Source organism: Pinus tabuliformis, chromosome 1_2 (genome assembly GCF_031772625.1).
Source record: "Pinus tabuliformis cultivar Carrire ecotype Pingquan chromosome 1_2, CPIR1, whole genome shotgun sequence".
NCBI lineage: Eukaryota > Viridiplantae > Streptophyta > Pinopsida > Pinales > Pinaceae > Pinus > Pinus tabuliformis.
In genome coordinates, this window is record NC_142298.1 from 1222797361 (window position 1) to 1222823654 (window position 26294).

The window sequence follows — 26294 nt, forward strand, 5'->3', positions numbered from 1 at the left end:
CTAGACATGGATTTCAAAAAGTGGTTTGGCGAACATGGTAGCTTCCTCAAGGGTTCAAAAGTCCTCATGCAATCTTCCAACTCCTCCTCCATCATCTCGATACCTGCATCACAGCCCAAGCTCAGTTTTTCCTTCCATGCAAACATTTGCAAAAAAGTCTTGAGGCAAAAATCCATAGAACAAAATTTGTTTTTACCATAACTTGAAAACCATGCATCCATTTGACAAACCGTTTTATGGGGAATTGTACAAGGTTGATGAAAACATGCCTGAGCAGTTTCATGCAATTCCGGTGCACGGTTTCCAAGAAATAAGCCTCCATCACCATCAGCCATTTTTTCATTTTCTCCATATCCGTGCATCCGTTTCAAAACCTGTTTCATGGGGATATGCATGTGAGTGATGGTAACCTACCCAAGCAGTTTCAGCCGATTCCGATGCACGGTTTCCGAGAAATTGATCTCTAAAATCTTCAGCCATTTTCCATTTTTCTCGAAATCCGTGCATCCATTGATCACTATTTTGCTATGGGATATGCATAATGATGATAGGAACATGCTCACCGAGTTTCAGATCAATCCGGTTTACCGTTTGGGAGCAATGGCGAAAACAAGTTTCGGTTCTGTGACATTGCAGCAGCAGCAGCTTGAACGTGCAGATCTGAACGTGGAAACAAATGCATGCAGCTTAGATTTGGTCAGAGGACACCTGCACAAGGAAAAACAATCAAAAATAATCAGCCAAGCCCTCATGCAATCAAAGGATCCAAGCATGCAGCAGCAGAATCAGAGCATGCAGCAGCAAAAAGCTTCAGAAGCAGCCGTTTGCCTTCAGGTACGTGACTAAACCTTGTTCATCTATTGCATGAATCTAGTCTAAGCATTGCATGAACGAATGGAATGGTGAAATTAAGCCATGAATGTAGCAAGACACCCAGTTCTCTAGAACTCACGAGAAAGTCACGCAGCATGCGTGGATAGTCATTCACGTGGAAGTTGAGACACACAGGCAAAGGAAGATTTGTTGAACTTCAGTGAACAGGGCATCAATTGATTAACAAATAGAAGGAGACATGCAGTTCATGATGGCACAGCAGTTCATATGAGCCAACACACGTTTTTGCCACCTCACTCCACCAAAAATCACGCAGAATTAATGAGCGCTCAGCTGAAATTCATAAACTGTTAGTCAACTTGCACTTGCATCATGTTAAACTGAAGTATACATCCTCTGCTTCCACAATCAGCTTAACCTATCATCCTTCACTGATTTTTTTTGGCCTGTTCAAAATTCTTCCGCATACCAAGATCGTGCAGAGGCGCAGAGACATCCTATGGCATCCGGCTAGCATTCTACAGGAAGACGTTTTACAGGAAAATACAGCAGAGTCTTCCAGAGCAGAGAAGCCTGAGTTTTGTTTCATCAAGTTTGGAGTTTGAAGAAAGATGAAAATAGCTGAGGTGGATCATGCTATTGATTTTGTTGTTCGTTCACTTGCACGTGATATTGCAGAGGGTATGAAAGCCGTGGAATTGCTTTTAGAGCTTTCAAAGGATATGGCTGTGTGTGAACAGATTGGCAAGGTACAAGGTTGTATCCTCCTCCTTGTAACAATGTCAAATAGTGACAATCCTAAAGCTGCTAAGGATGCAAATGAAGTTCTGGAGAATCTCCCATATAGTGAGCATAATGTAGTGCAAATGGCACAGGCGAACTATTTCAAGCCTTTGATACAGAACATGAGAGAAGGGTCTGACACAATGAAAATTGTTATGGCAAGTAAGTTGTCAGAGATAGGTTTAACAGATCAAAACAACGCTGCATTGCTCAAAGAGGGAGTTGTATTTCCACTTCTTGAAATGATTTCAAATGCTAATTTGAAGTCAAAATTAGTAGCCATTGGGGCACTTCAGAATCTTTCAAGTTTACCTGAGAATGCTTTACAAATGATCAAAGATGGGGTGGTCCAACCCATCTTGGACCTTCTATGCACACCACTGTCAACTGTATTGGATTTGAGAGAAAAAGCTGCTAATACCTATGCAAACCTTGCTATGTCTACAGCATTGCCCCAAAGAACAAATGACACAACAGCTGCATTATTGGAATCTGATGAGATCATATACCAGCTATTATCTTTAATAAATTTGACACCACCTTCAATACATGGAAGCATTGTTCGAGCATTCCATGCCATTTGTTGTGTACCAGCGGCTGTTGAGGCAAGGACAAATTTAAGAGAGGGAGGAGCAATTCAAGTATTGCTTCCCTTTTTGTGAAGCTACATACTCTGAAATGCGAGCTTATGCTGTGAAACTGTTGTTTATCTTGTCTCAAGATGGAGATAAAAGAAAATTAGTAGAACATCTTGGAGAAAAATATATGAAATGTTTAGCAAAACTTATTTCAACATCTTCAAATGAAGAAGAGAAAGTTGCCGCAGTCGAAAAGTATTTTCATGTTAGGAACAGAAATTTGAATTAAAGTTAACTAATGAAAAAACAGTGATTTTGCATGAAGTGAATCTACCATGAAACAAACTGGAAAGTTCTGGTGTTGTTCTGGTTAGATTTGTTTATTTCAATACTTTCCAAGGGGTTCACAAGGTCTTTTGCAATAGCCAGATTATTCCATGTGAAAGAATTCTTAAAAGTGTGATTCGGTATGAAGTTTTGCTCTTCTCCGGGTTATACAGCAGCTTGAAACAAAACTTGGGAATTCTCATTTTTGGCCTGTTTTGAAGCAATTTCAGATTGAAGGGAAATGCTGATTCATAGCAATGATATGTGAGCAAGTCATATTTTCTTTTCCCTTGATCTATCTTATGTTCTATTCTGCTTCTGTTATCAATTCTTAGTAGAGTTCAAATCCAAGATTAAGAATGCCATTTGATTCAGTTAAAGGCCTGGAAACACTTTTTCCCATCCAGCTTTGGCATGTAATATCTATTCTCGTGCAGTTCATTGTACTTGTGTGCTTTTATAATACATTAGACTTGCCATTTGTGTTGGATTCGTCAGCTTTTAGGCAGCAACACAGTTCAAGGAGAAGGCACCCCCAGCCAAGCAAGCAAAATCAGAGAAAATTGGTTCTACAGGAAGTTAGCAGACTGTTTCTACAGGAAGACAGAGGACTGTTTCTACAGGAAGCCAACGAACTGTTTCTACAGGAAGTTTGAAAAGAGGGAAGCCAAAGGAGAAATCGGCCGAGATGTTAACCAAAGCCACCAGGACCATCAAAGATGAGGAGAGAGATTGATTGCTCAGAGGATGAGCAACACTTTCAGTAGGGGGGTGATGATGAGCCCCAAAAATGTACAATTATTTGGGCTCATTCAACCTCCTAATTTGACTTAATCCACCATTCTCATTGGTTTATTGCATGTTTTTTATTATTTTTATGCTAATAGAGTGAATTTGGTTAGTCATTATGCCAACAAGTCTAATGGGTGCTTTGTGTAGCCTTTTTGGTCAATTTGGAGACAAAATTGAAGGTCTTAATGAGCACTTGGAAGCCAAATTCGTGGGAAGACAAGCTAGAGGATTTGTAGGAAGGTGTCCCCTTCATTTATGGGCCCTTGCCTCGAATTCTCCACCATTATCTCGGAGTTCAAGGGCCACCGAATCAATCAACACAAGGGTGGCCAAGAAAGTCAATTAGGACTGCTGTTAACTCCAAGTTTTGGGCAGCCGAGTCCCTAAATTTTAGGAGGACTGTTGGGTCCTCAAATTGTATAAATAAGAAGGCTTAGGGCCTCATTTTGGTTAGCCAGTGTAGCCAGTGGATGTTAGCTAGTTAGCCAGTAGATAGTAGCTAGTAGTTAGTCATTTCATAGCCTTGTTGTAGTCATTTTGTAATTCGATTTGAATGCAATAGATTAGCTTTGCTTTCAGCTCATTCTCAAGCTCTCCTTGTGGACAGTTTTGATGTAACTCTTCATTCTTTATTAATAAAGATGAATTCAGCTTTGCACTAGCTCTAAATCTCTCTTGGGAGGCTGTAGCTCTTGGGGTTGGGCCCATCTCAAGCGCCCAGTACCTCCCCTATTTATCTTTATGTGTGTTTGTTGCGTTCTTAAAATAAAATCTGCTCTTTAGATCTTGCTTTGTTATTTTGGTTGTTTTTGTTGGTTAAAGTAGCTTTTTATGTTTGGAATCGATTGGTAGGAGTTTGTCATGCATTTAGATCGTTCGGAATGTTCTTGCTCACGTGATGTACATGGTTCTCTTTCCAAACAAGGCTGCCGTTTATTCATTTCATTGACAGTTAGATTAAGTTAGCTAGGACTTAGTTTGTTTGCAAGAATTCATTGATTCGGTTGAATGTGCATTGTGCAGGGCATCCCTATCACTCACTCACATGGTCAAGCTTCATCAGAGCCATCTGATTCATCCCATATCTAGGCTTCTCGCTTCACACCCATCCTCTTGCCCACGTAACCCTACTTTCTTCTCCATTGTTGTCTTAACTACCTTAAATCCAAATCAGCCTTCCACGTATCATCTCACCACTCCATCCATCAGTTCCTGGGTCATTCTAGGCCCCTACCCTACCTCCCTACCCATTCATGCATTCTCTCCCACTCACCTATCAGTCAAAAACCCAATCACGAAACATCCTGTAGAAGAATTACAGAACATCCTGTAGAAACCCCTGCAGAATTCCTGTAGAAGTTCATAAGCACGGTTGCATGTCATCCAGACTTTGTGAAACTCTCAGAGAGAATTTCAGGTATCCCTTAGACCCTCTCTGTACCATCCCAACCTTTCCCAAAGCATTTCATCCCTTGATCCATCCCTGCACAGTGAAAAGCTAGTTAGAAGCACATGCATGATAATTTCAACAACTTAAGCAAAAATACAAAAAGATGTTTTCTTCAGATAGTGATAACTTAGACACATGCATTTTACCTTCCTAGAAGTAATGGCATCTCTTTTCGTAGTTTGCATTCTCTCCTTTGCATCAGTAGGACTAGCTGGTAGAATTAGGGTTTGCTAGGGTTTGCGTTTCTTTTTGTCTTTCAGTTTCTTTTTTCAATTAGATTAACTTCCTTCGAGTTAGCTTTCATCCATCAATTAAAAAGCTTCTTCTAAGAGCTCATAGAAGTTGGCTTAAGCTCCTAGCGGACTTGTGCCAGCTGACCAAGTGACAGCTGCGGTAAGAGCTAGTACTTGTGCATACAGCACCGTCGCTTCCAAGTTTGTTACGAACTACCGGGTTGATAAAATTAAAGAAGGGAGTTCCATGAGTTGTAGCATTATTTCTACAATACTGGGGCCCACCACCATGGTCCCTTGATGTGTACTCCATCCCTGTACAGGTGTCGCACACAGTATCCCTTCCAGCGTAGTGTACCGCTATGGTTCTGGTACTACGCTTTCAACATTTCCCAGGAAGTTCTCCACCATCGTCACCTCATCATGTGCCAGTAGTTCCCTTTCCTCTGTTGTCACGCGACAGAGTGATCTAGTCATCATGTTGCAATTTAGTGTCGTTGCCTCGTGCAACCGGTTCTGCCAGCGTTCTACTTCCTCATCAGAATCTGAAGTGCAAGAGCTGTCGCACTCCCACAAGATTCTTCCATTTGTATTCGGGTTCACCCAATCCTGGTCTTGGCAGTTATTTAGTAATTGCAATCCAGCTCATCATCACTCTCATCGTCGTGCACAACTTCAATGTAGTGCGCTCCTTCAGATGGGTCTAACGGGACTACCACGCGTAGTGACATTTTCTCGAATATCATCTTCCTCTTCTTTAGATTGATGACTCCATTCATATCAGTCACCCACTCTATTCCTAACAATGTGGGATAAGGATTGTTGTCATCGACAATCTCTATCACTTCAAAGTCTGTTTGTGTGCTCACGCCTTCGATATCGACTATTACGCCTTGCAACCTTCCCATGGGCACAATATTTTGCTGGTTCACCATTCGTAATTGAATAGGGGACCACTACAATGCGGGCCTAGCCATGCGTTCTTAGGTTTTCTTAAGTAACACATTCGTGTCCGACCCCAGGTCTAGGATAACCTAATCCATTTCGTATTCACCAATTTGCACTGTCAATCTCATTTCCCTCCCGGTGCGTAATGTGTGCTTCCCCAATTTTCGGACTACACGTGGTTCTCCTGACCCCACGCACCGAGTGATCATCACTTCTAGTCCTTTAACTGCCTTATTGTCGTGCAAAAACTTCATACAGGTCTCCATAAGGGTAGTAAGCATGGAAGGATCCATCTTCGGCTCTAGTTGGTCCTTACTACTTGAGGTTCCATAAATGTCTCCTTTGCGCATTCCAAGTCAAACTCAGGTTCCTTTGTAGGAGCTTTGCGAACCCATGTATCTTTCTCGGGCTGCTTCCCCTTATCTTCCCTTGTGGTTGTGCCACTTCTGAGCATCATGTTCACATTGGGGTCTTCATCGCGGGGTTCAGCTCTCATCATTTGGATATTTTGAGTGAGAGGGGGCTGTAGTACCCCTTTTTCGCGCATCTGTGTGATCAATGTAGGGAAATCCACTAGTTCATGATCAAACTAAGCATAGTATGAACAAGATATCCTTGTTGGATGAGTACAATCATGGGCGTAGTGCCCTGGCCCTCCGTAATTGTAGCAAATCAACTATCCGCGGCCTCTCCCTGGTCCCATTCCTCCTCGTCCTTGACCTCATCCCTGAAATCCTGCGCGTGCCATCCCCGCAGATGGGTCTAGGGCTCGCATTTCTATCTGCATCCTATAGGGTGGGGTGCGATCCATCATTAGCTCATAGCTGCGACAAGTGCGCTAGTCATGGCCTACCGACCTACAGAAATTACAAAGTAGCTGCTAGGGAGTCTACGTATACTTTTGCAACATGTGACAATTGTCTGTCGTGTGTTTCCCTCCTTTCTGACAAATCATGTACCATAACATTGGGGTCGCACTTGGCCTTGCCTATGCTTCTGGTGTCAATGGCATTGGCCCCCCTCCTGCCAAGTAGTTTGTGAATACTACACAGTGATCCTTGTCGTGGCCCTAGGCTTTGCATTTTATGCACCATACTTCCTCACGCGCCTCTGGTAGCGATGCCCTGTTCTGCTTCAAACTCTGCATCTCCAAGCATAGATTTTGTAGTTGCACATGGATTTGTTGAACTCCCAACCCAAGATCTTGTATCAGAGTCTCATGCAACCTCATTTCCATTTCCAATGCTTTAACCTGGCTTAAAAGCTTCTGTTGCGACAGCGCCGTCCTGAGGTGCAGTGTCAAGCATGCCACAAACCATGCGTGGTGTTGCACGTCTGTGAGCATCATATTAGCCTCACGGATCGTACTCTTCAGACGTTGATCCAAGGCCCAGGGGGTCTTGCCCTAGAGCATTGGGATCTCTTTGAACCCAATGATTGACTGTGTCTCTGATTTTGGCCAGCTAAATTATTTACTCAACGCATTTTGGATCTCCACTATCCCTGTGTTTGGTTGATCGTTAGATTGCTTAATATACCAAGTCAACGCGCGGTCCTACAATGTGCTCACCAATGTAGCCTTCTTAATGTTATCATCTATGACCCCTTGCACTTCCCACACTGCCCTTACCACGAACCAAAACTGGTCTAGGTCCTCATTTCCTACCCCTCTGAATACGGGTAGCCTCATCGCATTTGCCATGCTGAACTGTGGGATTGATAAAGGTGGAGTGGGAGGAGATGGAGGTGAGGGAGGTGAAGCGGGTGGTGGCGTGGGTGGAGATGGTAACTATGGAATGCGTTGCTTTATCAAACTGACCGCACTTCTCAGAGAGAACCGAGCGAGCTCTTCCTCGCTCTCTTGTGATGGTGAAATTAAGGGACTTTTTCTTAATTCCTCGCTACCTTGTAGATATTTCCTCTTCGCATCGTTCCAAACATTAATGAATTTGCATAGCCCGCTTTTCACATAACAACATCTTAATCCAAGTATTCAAATATTTGATGTACTTACCTCACGGTCCCTTGAGAAAATATCAATCTTCTTCGCTGTAGCTCACAGTTGTGTCTATCGCGAACTCAGTGGTGAATCCCCCTATTATCCGATCGAGCCAGTGGTCCACAGCTCTCACTATCTTTTCTTCTGATGCCTCTAATTTGCGCACCAACTCCGGAGTCCACACTATTGGTTGGTCGAGCTTATACCTTCCCATACTGTCGGATAATCTCGCGATCCAATCATACAATTCTATTGGAAAGGATGCAAAGAAGATCTCGTGGATTTCCATATACACGTAGCGATCCAACCACCTTTTCTTAGATAGTTGCATAGTTTTGTTTTCTTGTGTCGCGAACTCGTGAATCTTCTGATCCAACCACTCTTCAATTTCCTTCTTTGTTGGGTTCCAATGTTTTGACATTATACATCCCTTAGGCAGATCCCAGTCTCGACAATGGAACCATTTGTTGGCTGCATGGGGCCTGACCCAGGTTTAGCAGTGAGTTTAGCCAAGCAAATCCTGATACTACTGGCCCTTTCAACAACAGTTCGTAGAGCACGGACTGAAGTCTCACCTGAGGTAGTATGGGAGGGTGCTAGAGCCAGGTTTCCACACCTTAGGGATGTCTTGATGAAGGAGATCAGTGCCCGATCCCACCCTCACGCTTACTAGATTATGCGTAACCAAAAGCTTCTAGTGTTCTGTGGAACTAACTTCGCACAACTTCTTCTGTAGTGCGATCAATATTAATCACCCGTTTCTTCCTTAATTAGATTGTAGTTCATTAACCACTAACAAGATTCCCAATTATAAGCATGCATATAAGTGTGCGCAGATAAATAAACATGTATTATCAACACATAACTTTAAATTACATATCTACAAATCAATTGCACAATATATCAATTCCACTGATCTTTATTAATAATGTCTTCAATGCTTGGTTCAATACAGACTCAACTCCTTCCTGCGCACTCAGCTGTGGGCTCTACTAGGCCTCTACCCACTTAGCTGTAGAGCCTCTATCCTACTGCTATGACCCAATACCTTCAGATCTACCTCTTTTCTCTAATCCGATCTCCCATCTCACTATTACATCTCAAAGACTATCAAGACTAACTTTTACACTTAGAGCCTCACTCTATTTATACAATCCCATGGTTTGTGGACCATGGGTAGGCCGACACACTATATTAAATTTCCATTATTTTAGGGCAGACAACCCTAGACTCTTACGCTCCGCGCCCGCATTTCGCGGGGTCTTTACATTACATGGACCAAGCCTCGGGCTTTAAGCCCCAAAAACTTGCTATGGGGTGATCCGCTACCCAACACCCACACTAAACGATGTGAGGTCTAGTTGGGACTTCATACTGGGGTGACCACTTGAATGTTGGCAGGTCCAATACCGTCAACATTTCCGGTGCTAGAAGGAGGGCCAGATGACAAGATGAGTCATCACATCTGTCTGGAATCTCTACATATCTACCATGAATAACTACAAAGTTCCTCTTCTGAAGTGTATGTCTTATGAAAACAACTTCATTATGTTGGATAACTTGTCACATAAAACATACGATCGTGGAGGCCACGTAGCCTTGGTTACATATGCGGTCGGCGTTGTAGGCTCATGTGAAAGACAGAGAATATTTGAAGAATACATGACATGCACATTGTTCGTCTACATGCTACGAGGGCACTGTTATCAGGAAAATTATCCATTCGGAAAGACCCTATCCCACTAAGGTGTGACAATGACCTTAGAAACAAACAGAGAAAACTACTTAAGTATTCTTCTTTATGAACTGTAAACGAAGAAGAAAAGGATGAACTAACTGGTGTCTTGCGCTAGTCCTTTTGATCCAACTCTTCTCCTCTTTGATAGCTTCCAGCCACTTGCTCCTTCACTTGCCCAGCTTCACAATACATACAAGATCAAAGAAGAAAGAAACTATACAAAGACATGGGTTTATGTTCATAAAACACTTAGGATCATATATAAGCTAAACATACAAATGTAACAAACATCAATGAAACACAAGCATGTAGGAGAAACTCAAATAGTTTTATTGATAAAACAAGAAGATCCAGGAGGAGATACAACCGATGATTCCTGATCCGGCATCAACCTCCCAACATAGAAGTCCCTTCTCACCTCCAACAAAGCATAAATCACCCAATAGTCTGATTATCTCTCTCAAAACCAACAACAATTCTCAGCAATATCAAAATTCCCGCCCCCGGATCTCTTGGATGAGGGATCCATATATAGATGTATGCAAGGAAGATGAGTCAGCTTATGATTTGACTAGTGGCTTCTCTCTGTCAGTTCTTGCTTCCACTTGGAGACTGAGAGCCTCTTACTCATCCTTGGTCGAACTCAGTGAGGCAAGTGTCATTGGAGAAGATTCTAGAAGCTTCCATTGTCTTTCCACCTCGCGGAATGGCACTGCCATTTGTCATTTCCCGCTCAACGCACCCTGGTAGTGCATTCAAGTGCATTGCAACACACCTAGCCAGTGTATTTGGGTGCTATGAAACGCAACTAGCTAGTGGAGCAGCTGAAATGATCCTAATTTGACTGATTCTGAGCAGTTTCTGGTGGAGAACTTCTGGGAGAAGCTGTAAGTTGTTGACCTTATTCCTTTAGGGGTCAGAACAACACTTTTAGGGACTTTGGATCCCTTGGTTTATGGACATTTCATGCTCAGAGCTGTAAGGCACAAAAATGTCTATAACAGTTGCCCCCTAAAGTATGAGGCCGTTTATCGGGTGAAATGCTTTATTAGGAGGATCCGAAGTTCTTTCAATGCTGGGAGGAGACCTGTAATAAGATGCAATACAATACATTATATTCATACTGTTTTCATGATCTAGCTGAGGCGGGCATTCCCATGCTCAGCTATAAATTCATTTTCATGTACATAGGACAGACAATCATCTGATGGTAGACTGATGGTTCTGATGGAGCCATCATCCTTTTGGTAGGATGATTATCTGTGCTGCAATGTTGTACATTTCAATGTCTTTATTTTCCTGAATATATATCGCAGCCCGGATGGATGAAACTAGATCTGGGGTCTTCAATCTCGTCCGATCTTCACTCGAAGTACAAGTCGATCCATGTGAGAAATGTCTTGAAGTCGAACATGGAAAGACATCGCTTGATTACCAGTCAATGATGTAAATTGTTAAGCATGAGAGGAATCACCGATAATGATAATGACCCTCAAGGTACTGTAGTACAATTCACGTGGTGTGAATAAAGGACTTGGCGTCGAACACCACGCAAAGTCTTTCGGTCGAAGGTCATTGAGGTATACCTGTCACCGGAAGTGAGAAACTTGCCATTGAGGCATGCAAGCTTCAAAGTACTGAATGGGGTGTCCCTAGATCAACTTCTTGGATAATGAGCTGATGTCGACAAGAAGCGATCCGTCAAAGGAGGGCCTTAATGAATCCCACATCAATGACACGGAACGGAGTAAATGATTTTGATGGAGGTGAAAACAATCTGATGATATATGGTTTAGGATGGCAGTCATGAAAGAATGAAGTATAATGTATGGTAGTGGATGGGACACAGGTGACTTCTCTGGATGACTTCTCTTGAACATGTCAGTGACACTTATGTGATGGATTGGTAGCATTTACCCCAAATGTGGAGGGTATGGCGTGACCATGGTGATGTGACCGGTGAATGAAACAACCCAACCCGACTCGAACACGGAGTGGAAGTGTCATGTTCAAGAGCGACTTGCTACCAACAAAGATTCTTTGAGTTTTCCTCCCAATTTTTCCCCAGTCATTTCTGACTAGTACCTCTTTATTTTTGTCAAGCTTGAGGAGGATAACATATGCTTGTTCTATAATTTGCCCTTCGGGCAAACCCATCGCTATGTTTTAACAAGCCTAGCGATAGTGAAACTCGTTCTCGTCTAAAGACAAGTTTGTCGCTATTAATCTTTTTAATGAGTCTAACGACAAAGATAACTCGGTCCTTTTCATCTTTAGGGAGTCTGAAAAGGTACGTAAAGTTAACTCCAGAATTCCTTTTTCGTCATCTAATCCCTTAAGTCCGAAAAAGTATAAAACAATACAGAAGGGATGAATTTTCGATAGTTTTAACGAGCCAAACTAAACAAGCGCTTGATCTTTTTGTGCAATAATCCCTCAGGTCCAAAAAGATTAAAATCTAGAGGAGGGATAGCTCTTCCTGTCGCTTTAACGAGCTGGAAGGCCAAAACTCGCCAATCTTTTCATATTTTACGAGTCAGATGAAAAGAGCTTAAAGAAGACTTGTCTTTTGAGGAACGAGTGATAAACAGGGTAGCAGCTGATTCCAGGTAAGGTTTGGAATTTTCCAATCACGGCAATGTCACAAGGATGGTTAGTGAAATCACTCTTTGCAGTTGTTCCTCAAAATGGGTAAACAATCAAATGGAGGTGAATGATCGACCAATGGAAAAGTGGAGGTGACGGTGCAAACACGACCAAGGCTTTGATGGCTGAAGTACTACATTCACGGTGGTTATTTACTGGGGAATAGTTCATTTTTTAACGAGCTTAAACGCGAGTTGAAACATTTGCTCATATATTATGTTTATTTTTTAACGAGCTTGAACTATGTGCTAAAACTGCTCGATGAAGTTTTCATGCCCCCAGCATAATAGCGCAAATCGAGGTGCATAAGTTCGCATGCCCCAGCATAATAACGCAAATCGAGGTGCATGCCCCCCAAGCTTCATTGCATTCAACTCAGTGGTTGGAATGAAGGTTTACCTTTGAGATTTGGAAAGGGGTTTTGTTTCATTTTTTAATGAGGTTGATACAATAAAAGAACTTTACTCATGACTCCTTGTTTCATTTTTTAACGAGGTCGACACGAGATAAAAACTGTCCTCGGAATCCAAATCCATTAGATATAGAAGATTTCATATTCAACTGTGGCCACTTCCGCCAGATTACTCAAAGGCGGTAGGGAAAAAGTACCCATTAAGGCAGGGTCTTTTAGGAGACCTACTCCGATATTTTGGAGTGAATGATTGCTTCCATGGATCATTGGAATGCTTTCCGTAACTTGTGAACTGTTGGGGAGAAATGTTTGTTGGTCGACGATTGTAATTCCTCCTTGGAAGGGAAATGCAATCTTCCTGAAGTAGGTTGACACAACTGCGGCCATGGCATATATCCAGGGTCTTCCCAGTAGGATGTTGTAATCGAGGTTTCCGTCGATTACTTCAACATCAATTTCTACTATTTTACCCCCCAGTTCAACCTGCAAGTTTCTTAAAATCCCGTATGGAGTGTATGATTGTCCATCAAATGCTTTTAACATTGTTGACGATCTCGATAAGGGTGGTGACCCTAAATTTTTCCAGCAACTCATCGACATAATACATGTGGATGCCCCCTCATCAATAATTTTTCGATGAACAGTTTTGTTGAGGGCTTTCACTTGAATAAGAAAAGCTAGTTGAGCTGGTAACTGAGGGTCATATCCTTTATGATCAAAGGCCACAAGATTGGAATCCATTGGGTCATTCCCACTTATTGCTGATAATAAAGCTTGCTCTTGGGAGAGGCAATTTTGCGGTACCTCAAGTGTCGACATAGCAGACGGCGATTGGGCCAGGTCCTCTATTATATTATAATTCTGTGCTATTTTTGCACGAGGATTAAATGTCGATTTGTGTACTACTCCCTTTGGCGACTTTATCATTTGTTCAGGAATGATGGGTGGCTCAACTTCAGTCAAAGTTGTTGTTGAACTACTAGGTTGTTCATTAGCCTTGTTATTCGACAACTGTGGATTCCCGTAATCTTTATTCCTTGTCAAAGCATCATTTTGTTGCTTTGAGATAGACAACATAAGCACTTGGGATCGGGAAGCATTTTTATTAGCAACCAGTTTGGTTCCTGGGTTTGGAAATGGATCAGTCAATACTGCTGAGGTTTCTGAACTCTTAAAGAGTTCTTTAACTTCAACTTTATGTGGACAATATCTCGTCCGATGATCCTCATCGCATACATGACACCCTGCAGGGGGTTTCCTTTGCCCAGAAGGGTTTGCAGAAGCTTTATCGTGCTTCTTTTTTCTCCCTTTCTTTTTCTTCTTGCCCCCTGGTTGCTTCAGTTGTTTCCCCTTGTCGGTCGACATGGCATTTACTTCCGAGGTAAGAAGTTCCTCATTTGCATTTTGACTAGAAATCTTACGGGCCTTTTTAGATGTAGCCTTTGTCGATTTCGTGTCTGTTGCGCCAATCATGCCATTACCGGCATGAGCGTCATTGTTCGATTTAGGAGGAGGAGGAACTGAGAATTCCGGTCTAGGGGCGTCAGGTATTTTATCGTAGAGTGTGCCAGACTGAGTGTAAATCAAGTCCAAATATTGCGCACGAGCGATAACTTGCTCTTTTGTGACGACTCCCCCTTTTTCCACATCTTCCGTGATGGAAGGTAGTAATGACTTGATAAACCATTCAGCTAAGAGCTGATTGGGAACATAAGTTTTTACCATTCTACGACGACGTCACCACTCATGTATATGATCAGATATGTGAGTGGCCGTCGTCTATTTGAATTTGGTAAGGAGTTATGTTCCCATTTCGTACCTTATTGGTAATTGAAAATGGGTTAAAAAGGTTGTGGCTAGGGTACTGAAGTTGTCAAACAAAGCTCTAGGTAATTCAATATACCATTTTGCTGCCGGACCAGTTAATGTCCTCTGGAAAAGACGAAGCCTAATCAAATCATCGTTTAGGGTGTTTGATGAAGACCACAGATGAAATGTCATCACATGATTCGACGGGTCTTCACCCGGATTTCCATTAAATTTAGGAATATCTGATGGAAGTTTATGCGGAATCGCTGGCCACCAAGGGGCATAAGCAATTGGGTCATTCGTCAGCTGGTTTAGATCTGGTAATTCTAGAGTTGCTACAAAGGGCAACTGTTGATTCAGGTTAGGCGAAGCATACCCAAGATAAGATGGAATCGCCTGAGCAGTGGGTCTTTGCATACCAGCATAATGTATTTGATGCTGGCAGCTTTGACAAGGTTGATGGGCATAACCATTATAGTATGGTTGTTGATAACCGCTTCGGAAATGTAGTTGCCCATTACTTACAAAGACTTGTTGCTCAGGTCCTTGATATGATTTCTGGAATTGCGGTTGTTGAGATTGAACCAGCCCTGGTTGTTGGACCATTTGTTGTTGTCCAATACTGGATGATTGACCAAGATGAGGAGTCATAGTACTTGTTTGAGCCTGAGTCCCTCCAGATAAGGAGTCACTAACCTGAGGTTGTGATTGAGTCGTTGAGACAAGAGGCTGTTGTATTGTAACCTGAGAAACTTGGGGTTGACATACAACAGGTAACGCTTGTACTTGCGATGCAGTCACCATAGCAGGTATAGTGGGAATATTCGACACAGGGGGGACTGGTTGCATTGAATAGACAACCCTTGGTTGATGAGGCACTATTGGTACCCAACCGTTGGATGTAATTCCAGTTTGACCTGAACTTTGTTGTAAACTCCCATATGGTTGTTCTCCGGGAGGGAACAATGAAAAGGCATACTGCCTTCCATATGGTGGAAATCCAGTACTTAAAGGGTAGATTGGCCTTTGAAGACACATTGGATCAACTTGTTGAGTTTCAACATAAGAAATGCCAGATGATAATCCAGATGAAGAAATAGGAACTGACAATGTTGTCGAAACAGTCCCCGATAGGACTCCGGCTTGTTATTGATAACTTGCCGGGACAGATGATATACCATCGAACATCGTTGGAGTAGCAGCAGGAGGCTCTGCCACTGCTGCATCGGATGACACAGTCCTAGATGTCGACGGTTGTTCAGACATATCTAGTCTATCCAAAAGATTTTCTAGCGATTCTACAAGAACTTGCTATAAAAAGAGACTAACTTCGAAGACCAACGAGGGAATGGTGATGATTATTCCGTTTAAAATAAATTTTAGACGCTTTGACACAACTTGTTTTTTCAATTTTTAAGAGTCGAGAAAAAAACAAAAGATGGCTCTAGTCTCCTTCGATTTTTAATGAGCCTGAAGTGACAAGTGCTCAGATGGACCTTTTCCGTTAAGGAGTCTGAAAAGGAACGAAAGGGACTGCTCTGGAGATCTAGGTAGAGGGAGTACCAAACCAATCGCAAAACTGCAGAATACTTTTTACGGTACGGCAGTCAATCTTCTCGAATGCTGTGTTCGGTGCATTGCGATCAGTAGGGCGGCCGACACGGATTCCTATGGATAAAAGGTTGTAAGCCTATAGGGGTCTCCCAATATATACTCGATGGTACATGGGATCACAAGTCCGTACTGGCACTTATCGTCTCAAAGTGGAGGAATCACCCAACCATCAGTGAGGACAACAGTTACTAGGCTTTACGACGTCGGAATACGTCTCTAGCCTAGACCTCTAAATGTTGTGCGTTAAGTTCCAAAGCGTTGTTAAGTTCATTGAATTTATTTTAAGTTGATCTTTCTTATGAAGTTTTCCTTTTTGGTTCACCACGAGATGTAGATGTAATTCCTAAAATGCAGTCTAAAGATGATAAACAAACTTTTATCTCTTTTCAGCAATGAAAATCCTAGCTACAAGGGAAAAGAAAGACACAATATTTTCACAAAGAGCATAGAGCACACTGTAAATGCACTTTCCTAAATCAAGCCAAACAGACTGTCAATATGCAAATGCACATGTGCATGTATTTGTTTTTCACTTTCTTAATATTGATGCCTAAAAAGAAAGTTGATGTACAAATTTGAATTTGCTTTTAAGTGATAAACACAAACAAGGAAAATACTCGTTTCGACACTAGAAAAGCACAAATTCAAACCAAAAGGCAAAAGTAAAAGTATAATCGACTGTCAACAGCAAATAAACTTTCTTTTATGATCAAACTGACACTTTCGACAGATCTGAATCAAAGGACGACAGTATAACTATTCTACTTTTGCAATGGAAAACTGTAAATGATGTAACAAACACACAAAAACACCTACAATCTTTTTGTACAAAGGAGGCGGAATTGGGGAAAAGAAAAGGGGTTTTGAAACAGAGACACACACACTGATCACAGGCTGCAAAAACAGAGATCAAAACTGAAAAAATGAAGCAAAGAACCTCAGCTGCACAAGGCAAAGCTGATCAGCGCACCTGTAGCACAGAGAAACTGGATTGCAGCGCAGGTGGCCCTCTCGGGAACTGCGTTGAAATGCAGAATCTCTTCATTGTGCCTGCGCTGGGGCAGAAACGAGACTTCTATCCGGGTTCTGGGTCACGGTTTGCAGTTTAATCTATGGCTTTTGGCCGAGTAAAAGCAATCAGTAATGCACAATCAGAGGGTGGATTTAATGAAGGTTTAAGAGCTATCACAAAGGGCAATCAGATCATTTGTGGATCAGCTGTTCAAATCATAAACAGATCCAGTGAATGGATTGAAGTAGCAGGTGTCTACTTTGCATTTGTTAATGGCAAATGCAGTTCGATTGCTACTTCTAAGCTTATGAAATAAACAACAATAGAAACACAAACAAACTAATTAGACAATCGTCCCCAGCGGAGTCGCCATTTTGTTATCGGGAAAAGTATCCATTCGGAAAGACCCTATCCCACTAAGGTGTGACAGTGACCTTAGAAACAAACAGAGAAAACTACTTAAGTATTCTTCTTTATGAACTGTAAACGAAGAAGAAAAGGATGAACTAACCGGTGTCTTGCGCTAGTCCTTTTGATCCAACTCCTCTCCTCTTTGATAGCTTCCAGCCACTTGCTCCTTCACTTGCCCAGCTTCACAATACCTGCAAGATCAAAGAAGAAAGAAACTATACAAAGACATGGGTTTATGTTCATAAAAAGCTTAGGATCAGATATAAGCTAAACATACAAATGTAACAAACATCAATGAAACACAAGCATGTAGGAGAAACTCAAATAGTTTTATTGATAAAACAAGAAGATCCAGGAGGAGATACAACCGATGATTCCTGATCCAGCATCAACCTCCCAGCATAGAAGTCCCTTCTCACCTCCAACAAAGCATAAATCACCCAATAGTCTGATTATCTCTCTCAAAACCAACAGCAATTCTCTGCAATATCAAAATTCCAGCCCCCGGATCTCTTGGATGAGGGATCCATATATAGATGTATGCAAGGAAGATGAGTCAGCTTATGATTTGACTAGTGGCTTCTCTCTGTCAGTTCTTGCTTCCACTTGGAGACTGAGAGCCTCTTACTCATCCTTGGTCGAACTCAGTGAGGCAAGTGTCATTGGAGAAGATTCTGGAAGATTCCATTGTCTTTCCACCTCGCGGAATGGCACTGCCATTTTTCATTTCCCGCTCAACGCACCCTGGTAGTGCATTCAAGTGCGTTGCAATGCACCTAGCCAGTGTATTTGGGTGCTATGCAACACAGCTAGCTAGTGGAGCAGCTGAAATGATCCTGATTTGACTAATTCTAAGCAGTTTCTGGTGGAGAACTTCTGGGAGAAGCTGTAAGTTGTTGACCTTGTTCCTTTAGGGGTTGGAACAACACTTTTAGGGACTTTGGATCCCTTGGTTTATGGACATTTCATGCTCAGAGTTGTAAGGCACAAAAATGTCTATAACAGGCACCCAATGCACTGGTGTTCCACGATGCCTGAAAAATCTATTCATTCTGTTGCTCATCTAGTTGTAGAGATAGACAATGCTTTCAATAACTTTAACCATAAAGCACTCTACAAAGAAATTATGGAATTACGAAAAGCACCTGATGAATCCGTTGAACAGTTTCACACACACTTTTGTAATATTGCATATCTATTTCCTGAAGATGATATTGATTGCGAAATTCTCGATGGAATATTTGAGTATCTTCTTTACATATTCAAAAATCTACAATTCTTGAAATCATTCAAATCCCACTCATAATACCTCGGTGATGGAGATTCGCAATCACGGGTAGGCATAGTTGTTGTCACAAGTGACTGTGCACCTTCACCTCATCAAACAGCTCCACACAGGAGAGTGATGTGGGGGATTATGCACACACATCTGTGAAACTGTCACATCCTCCCACCCCACATGCTATTGATATCTGCGCAGATTTGGATTGCAACCCTGTTGGTTGTCATGTGGATTCATTCCCTCAACCTCCATCCCCACATTCTGTTGATTCTTCGGATTGCACTGTCTTGTGTTCATCCATTATGGAATCTTCACTTGTTGTGAACGAGGATCAAGATGTTGACGGAGTTAGTGTTGTGCAGCCAAATTCCACCATCATTCATAATGAGTATGTGGAGGGATCTAAAGAAGAACACGCAGTGAAGGATGACTCCCTTCTAGCCGCACCTCATCTGTTGTATCCTGGCATCCCTTGTGATTCTACCACTACTGATTTCCCCTATGAAAACTCATTTCTAGATGTTTCTACTTCTGATTATTCATGAGACACATCGGATGTCATTCTATCCTTACATTGCGGAGAGGACACATATTCCTCTGAAAATCCCTCCAATCTCTCATCTGTCATTTCTGAAAACATAGAGGGTGAACATCCTTTCTTCTCATCTACCCCTCTGCATGATTCATCAAATCATGAGGATGTCGAGAAACATCTTGAATTTCCTAATCATGGTTGTCGTGATCGATCTACTTCTTCATCCTATCACGATGTTGATTCAATCGTTGTTAATTTGTCTAATACACTAGTCTACGATGATCTATCTATCGACAAAGTCGAAACCCCACAGACTATCGAGGCACTTTAGCTCGAGCTAATGGTTATGTCAGGTCCTCGCTATCCTAAGGTTGGTTTCACTTCTGATCAGGAATTTTTTGAAACACATAAGTCTCCTCATCACTCTCTACTTTGCATTGAAGCTCAACCAAACACTCTGATTTCTCTTCCTCCATTCGAATTACACGATCCCATTGCTCATGCATTGGATGAATCTTACATAGAAAACACACTTGCACAACGTAAGTGGTCTACCTTTCTCACGTTTTATTTTCGTGTCACAGCTAAGAGAATGCATACATTTACATCTGCATGCAGTTTAGCACATCACCATGGAAAGTCCACAAAGTGCATGCCTTGCGCTCTCACTCATTTTTGTTCTGTGGACGCTTGTAAGTTTGGAGTGTGTACATCTTCATCATTATATCTTTCATGATTGTTGGTTTGTGCAACTGCAATGTTCGCGAACCATGCCTTCACCAACATGGGTCAACCAATGCACCGGTGGCTACATTGGAAATATTGCTTCATGTGATCAGGCCCATGCACCATTAGCTTAGGAGTAGGAGTAGTGTATGCTTTTGGTTTTTTTTCTTGCATGTATGTTTCCTTCTTACCTAGGATGTTTGTTTGCTTGTATGCATGTTTGCTTATTTTCCTTGAATATGCATTTACTTTTACTTTTCTTTTGTTTTGTTGTTTGTATGCTTGCTTCCGTCCATAGGTTAACTTCGCATGAACCGTGTGCAACTCTTGAAACAAGTTGGGTAAAGTACAATAGGACTTGTGCAATTATCAATACTTGGTTATTTGTCATCTTGCCTCTGTATGAAGAACTTTTTGTCTTCATTCTATGATACATCAATGGAAAATACGTACTGTTCGAAGTGAACCTTGGTGAAAACACAATGCTTGCATGCTAACTAGTGTCACCTACTCTAGTCGGTTGTTTTTGGGTTAATCCTTGTCAGCTCAGTCAAGTAGAGTAAGGTGAGGGGAAAAACCTTAACAAGCATGTCATAGGTATTCATAAACTACTTATCTGAAGGAACAACCTCTTCTTCTCTCAATAAGTCGGGATCCCTCTTCCACCTCTGAAACGAATAAGTGTTATGCACACAATTATGAAATGAAAAATGAAAAAAATGAAAAGTGAAATATTTCGAAAAGAAAAGAAAATGAATTGGGCGAAAGAAGAGAAAGGCTTCCTGTGTAGAGAGGTGATGCAAGTAACTCCGTCGGGGTACTGACCAGGCTTGCTAGCGACAGAGCGATGCTTGTGTTCCTGCATGACTCTGTCAGGGGACTGTCCAGGCCTGCTGGCAACGGACAAACACCAAAGATGGCACTAAGACTCTGACGACTATACTGCTTGTGCACCAATATAACCCTCATCCCTGATCGAAACAGAAGTGTTGGCTTGGCTTGGAATGTGTGTCGACCGACCAAGGGCTAGAAGATGCTACATCTTACAATCAAACAAGTGTGGAAACCAAGATGAACAGAGAACTAAACAATACTTTCGGAGGTGTTAGACTTTCTTTTCATGAACAAGGTGCATTCAGAGAGCTGGAGTTCTACCAGTGTGTCGCCAATTGTTGTAGCGGCTACAACCACCCTCCAAAATTTTGCCTTAGCTTCGTTTTGGAGCCTCCATACCGACCATATTCAGCAGCATGTCTTGCACTATCAAGCACATCAGCTTCAATTGTTTCATAGAGTCTTGTCAGCCTGTGCATGCAAGTCAGTTCCACCCCCTTCACGGGCTTCTTTCCAGACTTAGTGTCAGTTGCTGGTTGAGAAGCTCCCTCTAGGAATTGCCCAATTCTGGAGGGAAACTAGCCTTCCCTCTGTTAGGGTCCTATAATTTATAGGATCTCAAGGTGATTGAGTATCTCACATCTTACATATTTCATATTGTTCATATATTTAAATATTAAATTGATTTCATAAAAAACAAGAGGGTATTAACAAGCAAAAAAAAGAGAAAAAGAACAAAAGAGAAGAAAATGAGAAGAAAAAAACCCTAAATATTGTTCAATTCATACAGTCAAAGCATGATTGAACAAATTTCAATTTTTGTTGATAGGGTAGAAAATAAAGATCTACCAAACACTTTAAGCTTGGCAAATCAATAGCTAGGTAGAAATGAAATTGGTTCAACTATTCAATCTGGGCCAATATGAGAGAGAAGTGATAGAGTAGGTTAGAAAAAAAAAAAGCGAAAAAGGGTCTGCAAGTCCAAATGCACCCTACAAATGCAAAAAAAGGAAAAAATGTTAGATTAAAAACAAAGGGTAGGTAGACTGAAATTAATTATAAAAGGAAAAAGACATGAAAAATTCCTTTAATGTTTTATGACATAGTTCATGTGTTTTTCCTAATGTGGAAAAAATAAATTAAAAAAAAGGGTTATGGGTCTTATACTATTACTCCTAACTTTATTTTATACTTTGTGCCCCTCTTTTCACTTTCCTACCCCACCAATCACTTGCCTGTCACATCAACTATTACCCACCCTGCACCTCTCATCAAATCCCTGCACTCGATATTTGATCTGACGGCCCATATGAATTTACGGACCCCCTCACTCTCCGGACGTTAATTCCGGGGAGGGGGGATCCAAAATCAGTGGTTTCGGACCACTTACTTGTCATGCTATCATGATTTTGCACCCCCCTCTGCTAATTCCACTTACCACTCCAAAGGCCCTCCAAAAAGTGGTTTCCACTCCCAAACAAACCACCCCCCTCGTTATGACCGTTCACCAATCCTGTCATTCCACGATGCCACTCTGTCACATCTGCCTATCACCTCCATTCCCATGCTATACCATTGCACATTCAATTCGATAGACTGTTAGCCAACAGACCTGCGCCACTTCAGGTCAGTCCAACGGGAATTCCGCGAAACTACAAATGCATCATCTGACTCATTTACCGAGTGTTTCCATTTTCTCTTTACTTACAGGTGAAAGTGAATATTTTCTCAAGCATGCGCAGAGAAGAAGTTAGCACACTGAAACATTAACATAGTTGTAGGAAGATGCACTTGTCTACGTTTAGTAGACATTCCCTTTCTTGAATCCCATTTTCTATTCATTCCCTTTTTATTTTCTCCCTCTGAGTTCCATCTTCTCTTCATTCCTTTTCCTTTGCAGTTCACTTGCAAATTCAAAAACAGTCTAGGTTTAAAAATTTGCATAATATAGCCATGCCTTTGAAGAAGAAAGAACAGGAAGTGTTCAATCCAATGGTGCACCCACCAGTGGACTTGGACCATATTCCACTTGCAGACAGAGACTTCAAAATACTTGAGACAATTTCTGAATTTGATCTCTTCGACATCTATTGTTCATGGGAGGACAAATTTGTTAATGAAATGGATGATATAGGACTCTGGGCTACCAATTTGCCTTTTTATATTTTTCCCAAAACCCATAGCTTCCCAGAATTGATAAGAAAATGCTAGTCATGTTATAACCCACAACAAAGGGCAGTGATAGCCCCAGCAAGAGACATATTGTTCACCATAGATGCCAAATCCATAATGCAGATGATGCAAGCTCCTATCATTGAAGGAACTTCTCCTTTTTCCCATGAAATCCTCAGTGAAATGTACCAGAGACTAGACTTTGCCAAAAGAGCTAAAACCTTGGAACTCTTTATGACTGAACATACCCCACTACCTAGAAAAAATCCTCCATATTCCTCCACTACCATCCCTGATAGAACCAGGCATATAGTCACCGTGCTTCATATCTGCTAGGTTATTATTTAGATCAGTGGCTTGATGAGGCTATAATAGGTTTCCTATCCATATTGTTAACAGAGTCAAAGAATTCTATCCCATTCAATTTCAGTCAATTCTTGGTAGATTCCATTCACGAGCAATTTATAAATTTCACCACAGAGGAAGTGTTTCAATATTCTTAAGTATTAGTGCACATGTTTATTTATTTTCAGGCAGACAGATTTTAGTTTACAATGATCAAGTTAAATGAAGAAGGGGAACCCCAATCTATCATTTTCTGGATGACCTTGGTGATGAAGGATCAAAAGGAATTCACCTACAGAGCATTCATAGAATTTTTTTCCCATCCAGCTATGAGCCTACTCAGTGGAACAACAGAACCCAAAATTAGTGAAGAAATTAAAAGAATTATGCAGTTGACAGACCAAGCAAGAACAAGAGTTGGTACTTGTAACAAAACTACATAAAATTAAGGGTATATGGATGTGAGTTGGCCCCTTACAAGTTGCAAAAGTTCCTTCCCATGAGAATCTTTGCACTTGAATATATCAGGCAGATGATCAATGCATATGAGGTACATTTTGTAGCAACAAAGAAGAAGTCTCAATTTAGGATTAAATTCCAAATTGGCCCTTTTATTTGCAACAACAAAGCAGCAGGTGAGGAGGCAGACAATAAATTGAAAGAAATGAAGTTCACTCACAGTTTCACATGGTCCTATGACCCATGGGGTATTATATCCAAGAGAAGGGTGGAGAACAAATCAACACCTTACAATCACACTCACAGGCCTGAAATAGAGAAATCTATCAACCAGATTGAGTGGATTCCTGAAACCCTGCAAGAGGTTGAGGAACAAATACTTTCTTCTTCAAGTGCACAGACTCCTAGGCAACAAGAAATGAAGAGTACGAAGGATAGATCAGACAAGGGCAAGGAACATGAAAGAGAAACAACAGGAAAAAGGTCGAGAGAAGAGCAATCATCGGGGACTGATACTTCTATGAAAGAATTCAAACTGAAATTTAGGAAAAGGGATGGGATACGCATGGATTTGGATATGGGAAAGGAATCACCACAACAAATAGTCATTAATCTCAGTGATATTCTTGATTCATCTCCAGTAGGAGGTCAATCTCTTCCTACCACTCCAATATCCAAAAGGAAACAGACTCTCCAAGTTTCCACATCTACCAATGTAACTGGAGAAAAGGAGGAGACCATCTTTGATACTTTCAGAGAGATAAATATTAGGAATGAAATGTTGAAAAAGATTACTTATGCTCAATTCTGGAAGAAAATTTCTTCTTCTCAAGCTAGACTCCTCTCATCTTTTGATTTAGAAAAAGGCAAAATACATATGGCATTCTTGGAAGCACAAACGACCGAACCTAAAACTCTAGCTAATTACAAACATACCTCTTTTGAGTTTGACGCCAGAAATGTTCATCCTATTGATCAGCTGGAAATGCATAGGAAAATAGGTGAAATGATCTCCTCTAGTCTAACTAGTACCTCTATGAGTTTGTTTAAAATGCAGCTGGCTTTATCAAATTCCCAATCTCAACTGAAGATGGAAAAGTTTTCATCTCAATCAAAAGATAATAGAATTAAGTCCTTGGAAGACTTAGTGGTGAGAATTGGATATGATCCCTCAGATGTGAAACCATCAGAAGAAATCATCAAGAAGAAGAAGATAAATATAGCAGCCTTGAGGAAGCAGCTCAAAATTCCTGCAACACATGATCCCTTGACCAAAGAAATAGAGGAAACGAAGAGTCAGAAGGAAGAAATTATGGAATTGATAATGGAGCAGTCACTCCAAATAAAACAAATGGAAGAAGAGATGGAGAATATGTTACAAGAGAAGGAAAAGGTAGCACATTTTTCTAGCACCACCATGGAGGCTCTTCCTCTCACAACTATTCCTACAACCACTCCAGCAACTACTGCTACAAGGTTAGGAAGCAGCAAAGAACAACTAGCCAGATCCATGGAGAGCATGAATCTTCATACGTAGGAGATTAAGAGATTGGAAACTTAGGTTAGCATTCTTTAGGACAAAATTAAAAGAGCTGAAAGTGCACATTCAATAGAAATACAGAGGGCAAGAACATTAAGCGAAAAATTGCAGAAATCTGAAAAGTAATCATCAATTGGTAATACTCTAGGAAGAGTGAAAGAGATCATATGGAACAATATCAGCGATGGCATGAATGAGATATGGCCCAACATCCAAATTATATTTGAATAGAAGGAGCTAGTTGTAAAAGCTAAGGAATCTATTTCATCCACTAACCTAGATCTAGGATACATGCCAGCAACAACCAACAGAATCATCAAATTTTTAAACTCAAAGAATAGGTATGAGCTAGAAGAACTAGGAGTAGCAGATAGGACAGAAACCATCCTATAGGTGAAGAAGGTATTGACCAAAAAGAACTTGAATGTACAACTTGAGGAGAAATGCCAAAATCTGGAGCTAACAGTAAATAGATTCTTCAACAGAATTGAACCTTTAACACAGAAAGGTCTCCCCTCTCTGTTTGTCATTAATGACAAACACATGACCAGAGAAGATTATTTCAAGAGGCTCAAAGACATAGCCAAGGATGTTGTAAATCTCTCCAATATTAGAGGCTGCAAAACAAGAAAAGAAATGCTGGAGGCTATCAACAATCCAATCTATATTGAGCATGAATTGAAGCATGTTTTTGTAGTAAAGCCCACTTTTGCAAGGTACACTGAAGCAGATGAGATATATCACAGGTTGATCAAGGTCAAGATTCCATATGAAGATGAATGGAGTGACTTGTGTGACTACCAAGAGGAACACGA

At 41.3% G+C, this 26294-nt stretch overlaps 1 protein-coding gene across 1 annotated transcript; it reads left to right on the forward strand.

Annotated features, from left to right (window-relative positions):
- Nucleotides 1–1445: 1445 nt before the first annotated feature.
- LOC149210665 (uncharacterized) lies at nucleotides 1446–2279 on the forward strand. The gene has a single exon (XM_089399041.1). It carries the CDS (start codon nucleotides 1446–1448, stop codon nucleotides 2277–2279), a length of 834 nt encoding a protein of 277 aa, XP_089255167.1.
- Nucleotides 2280–26294: the final 24015 nt, after the last annotated feature.

Coding starts and splice junctions, on each gene's coding strand:
- LOC149210665 (XM_089399041.1), top strand. CDS start 1,446: ATGAAAATAGCTGAGGTGGATCATGCTATTGATTTTGTTGTTCGTTCA.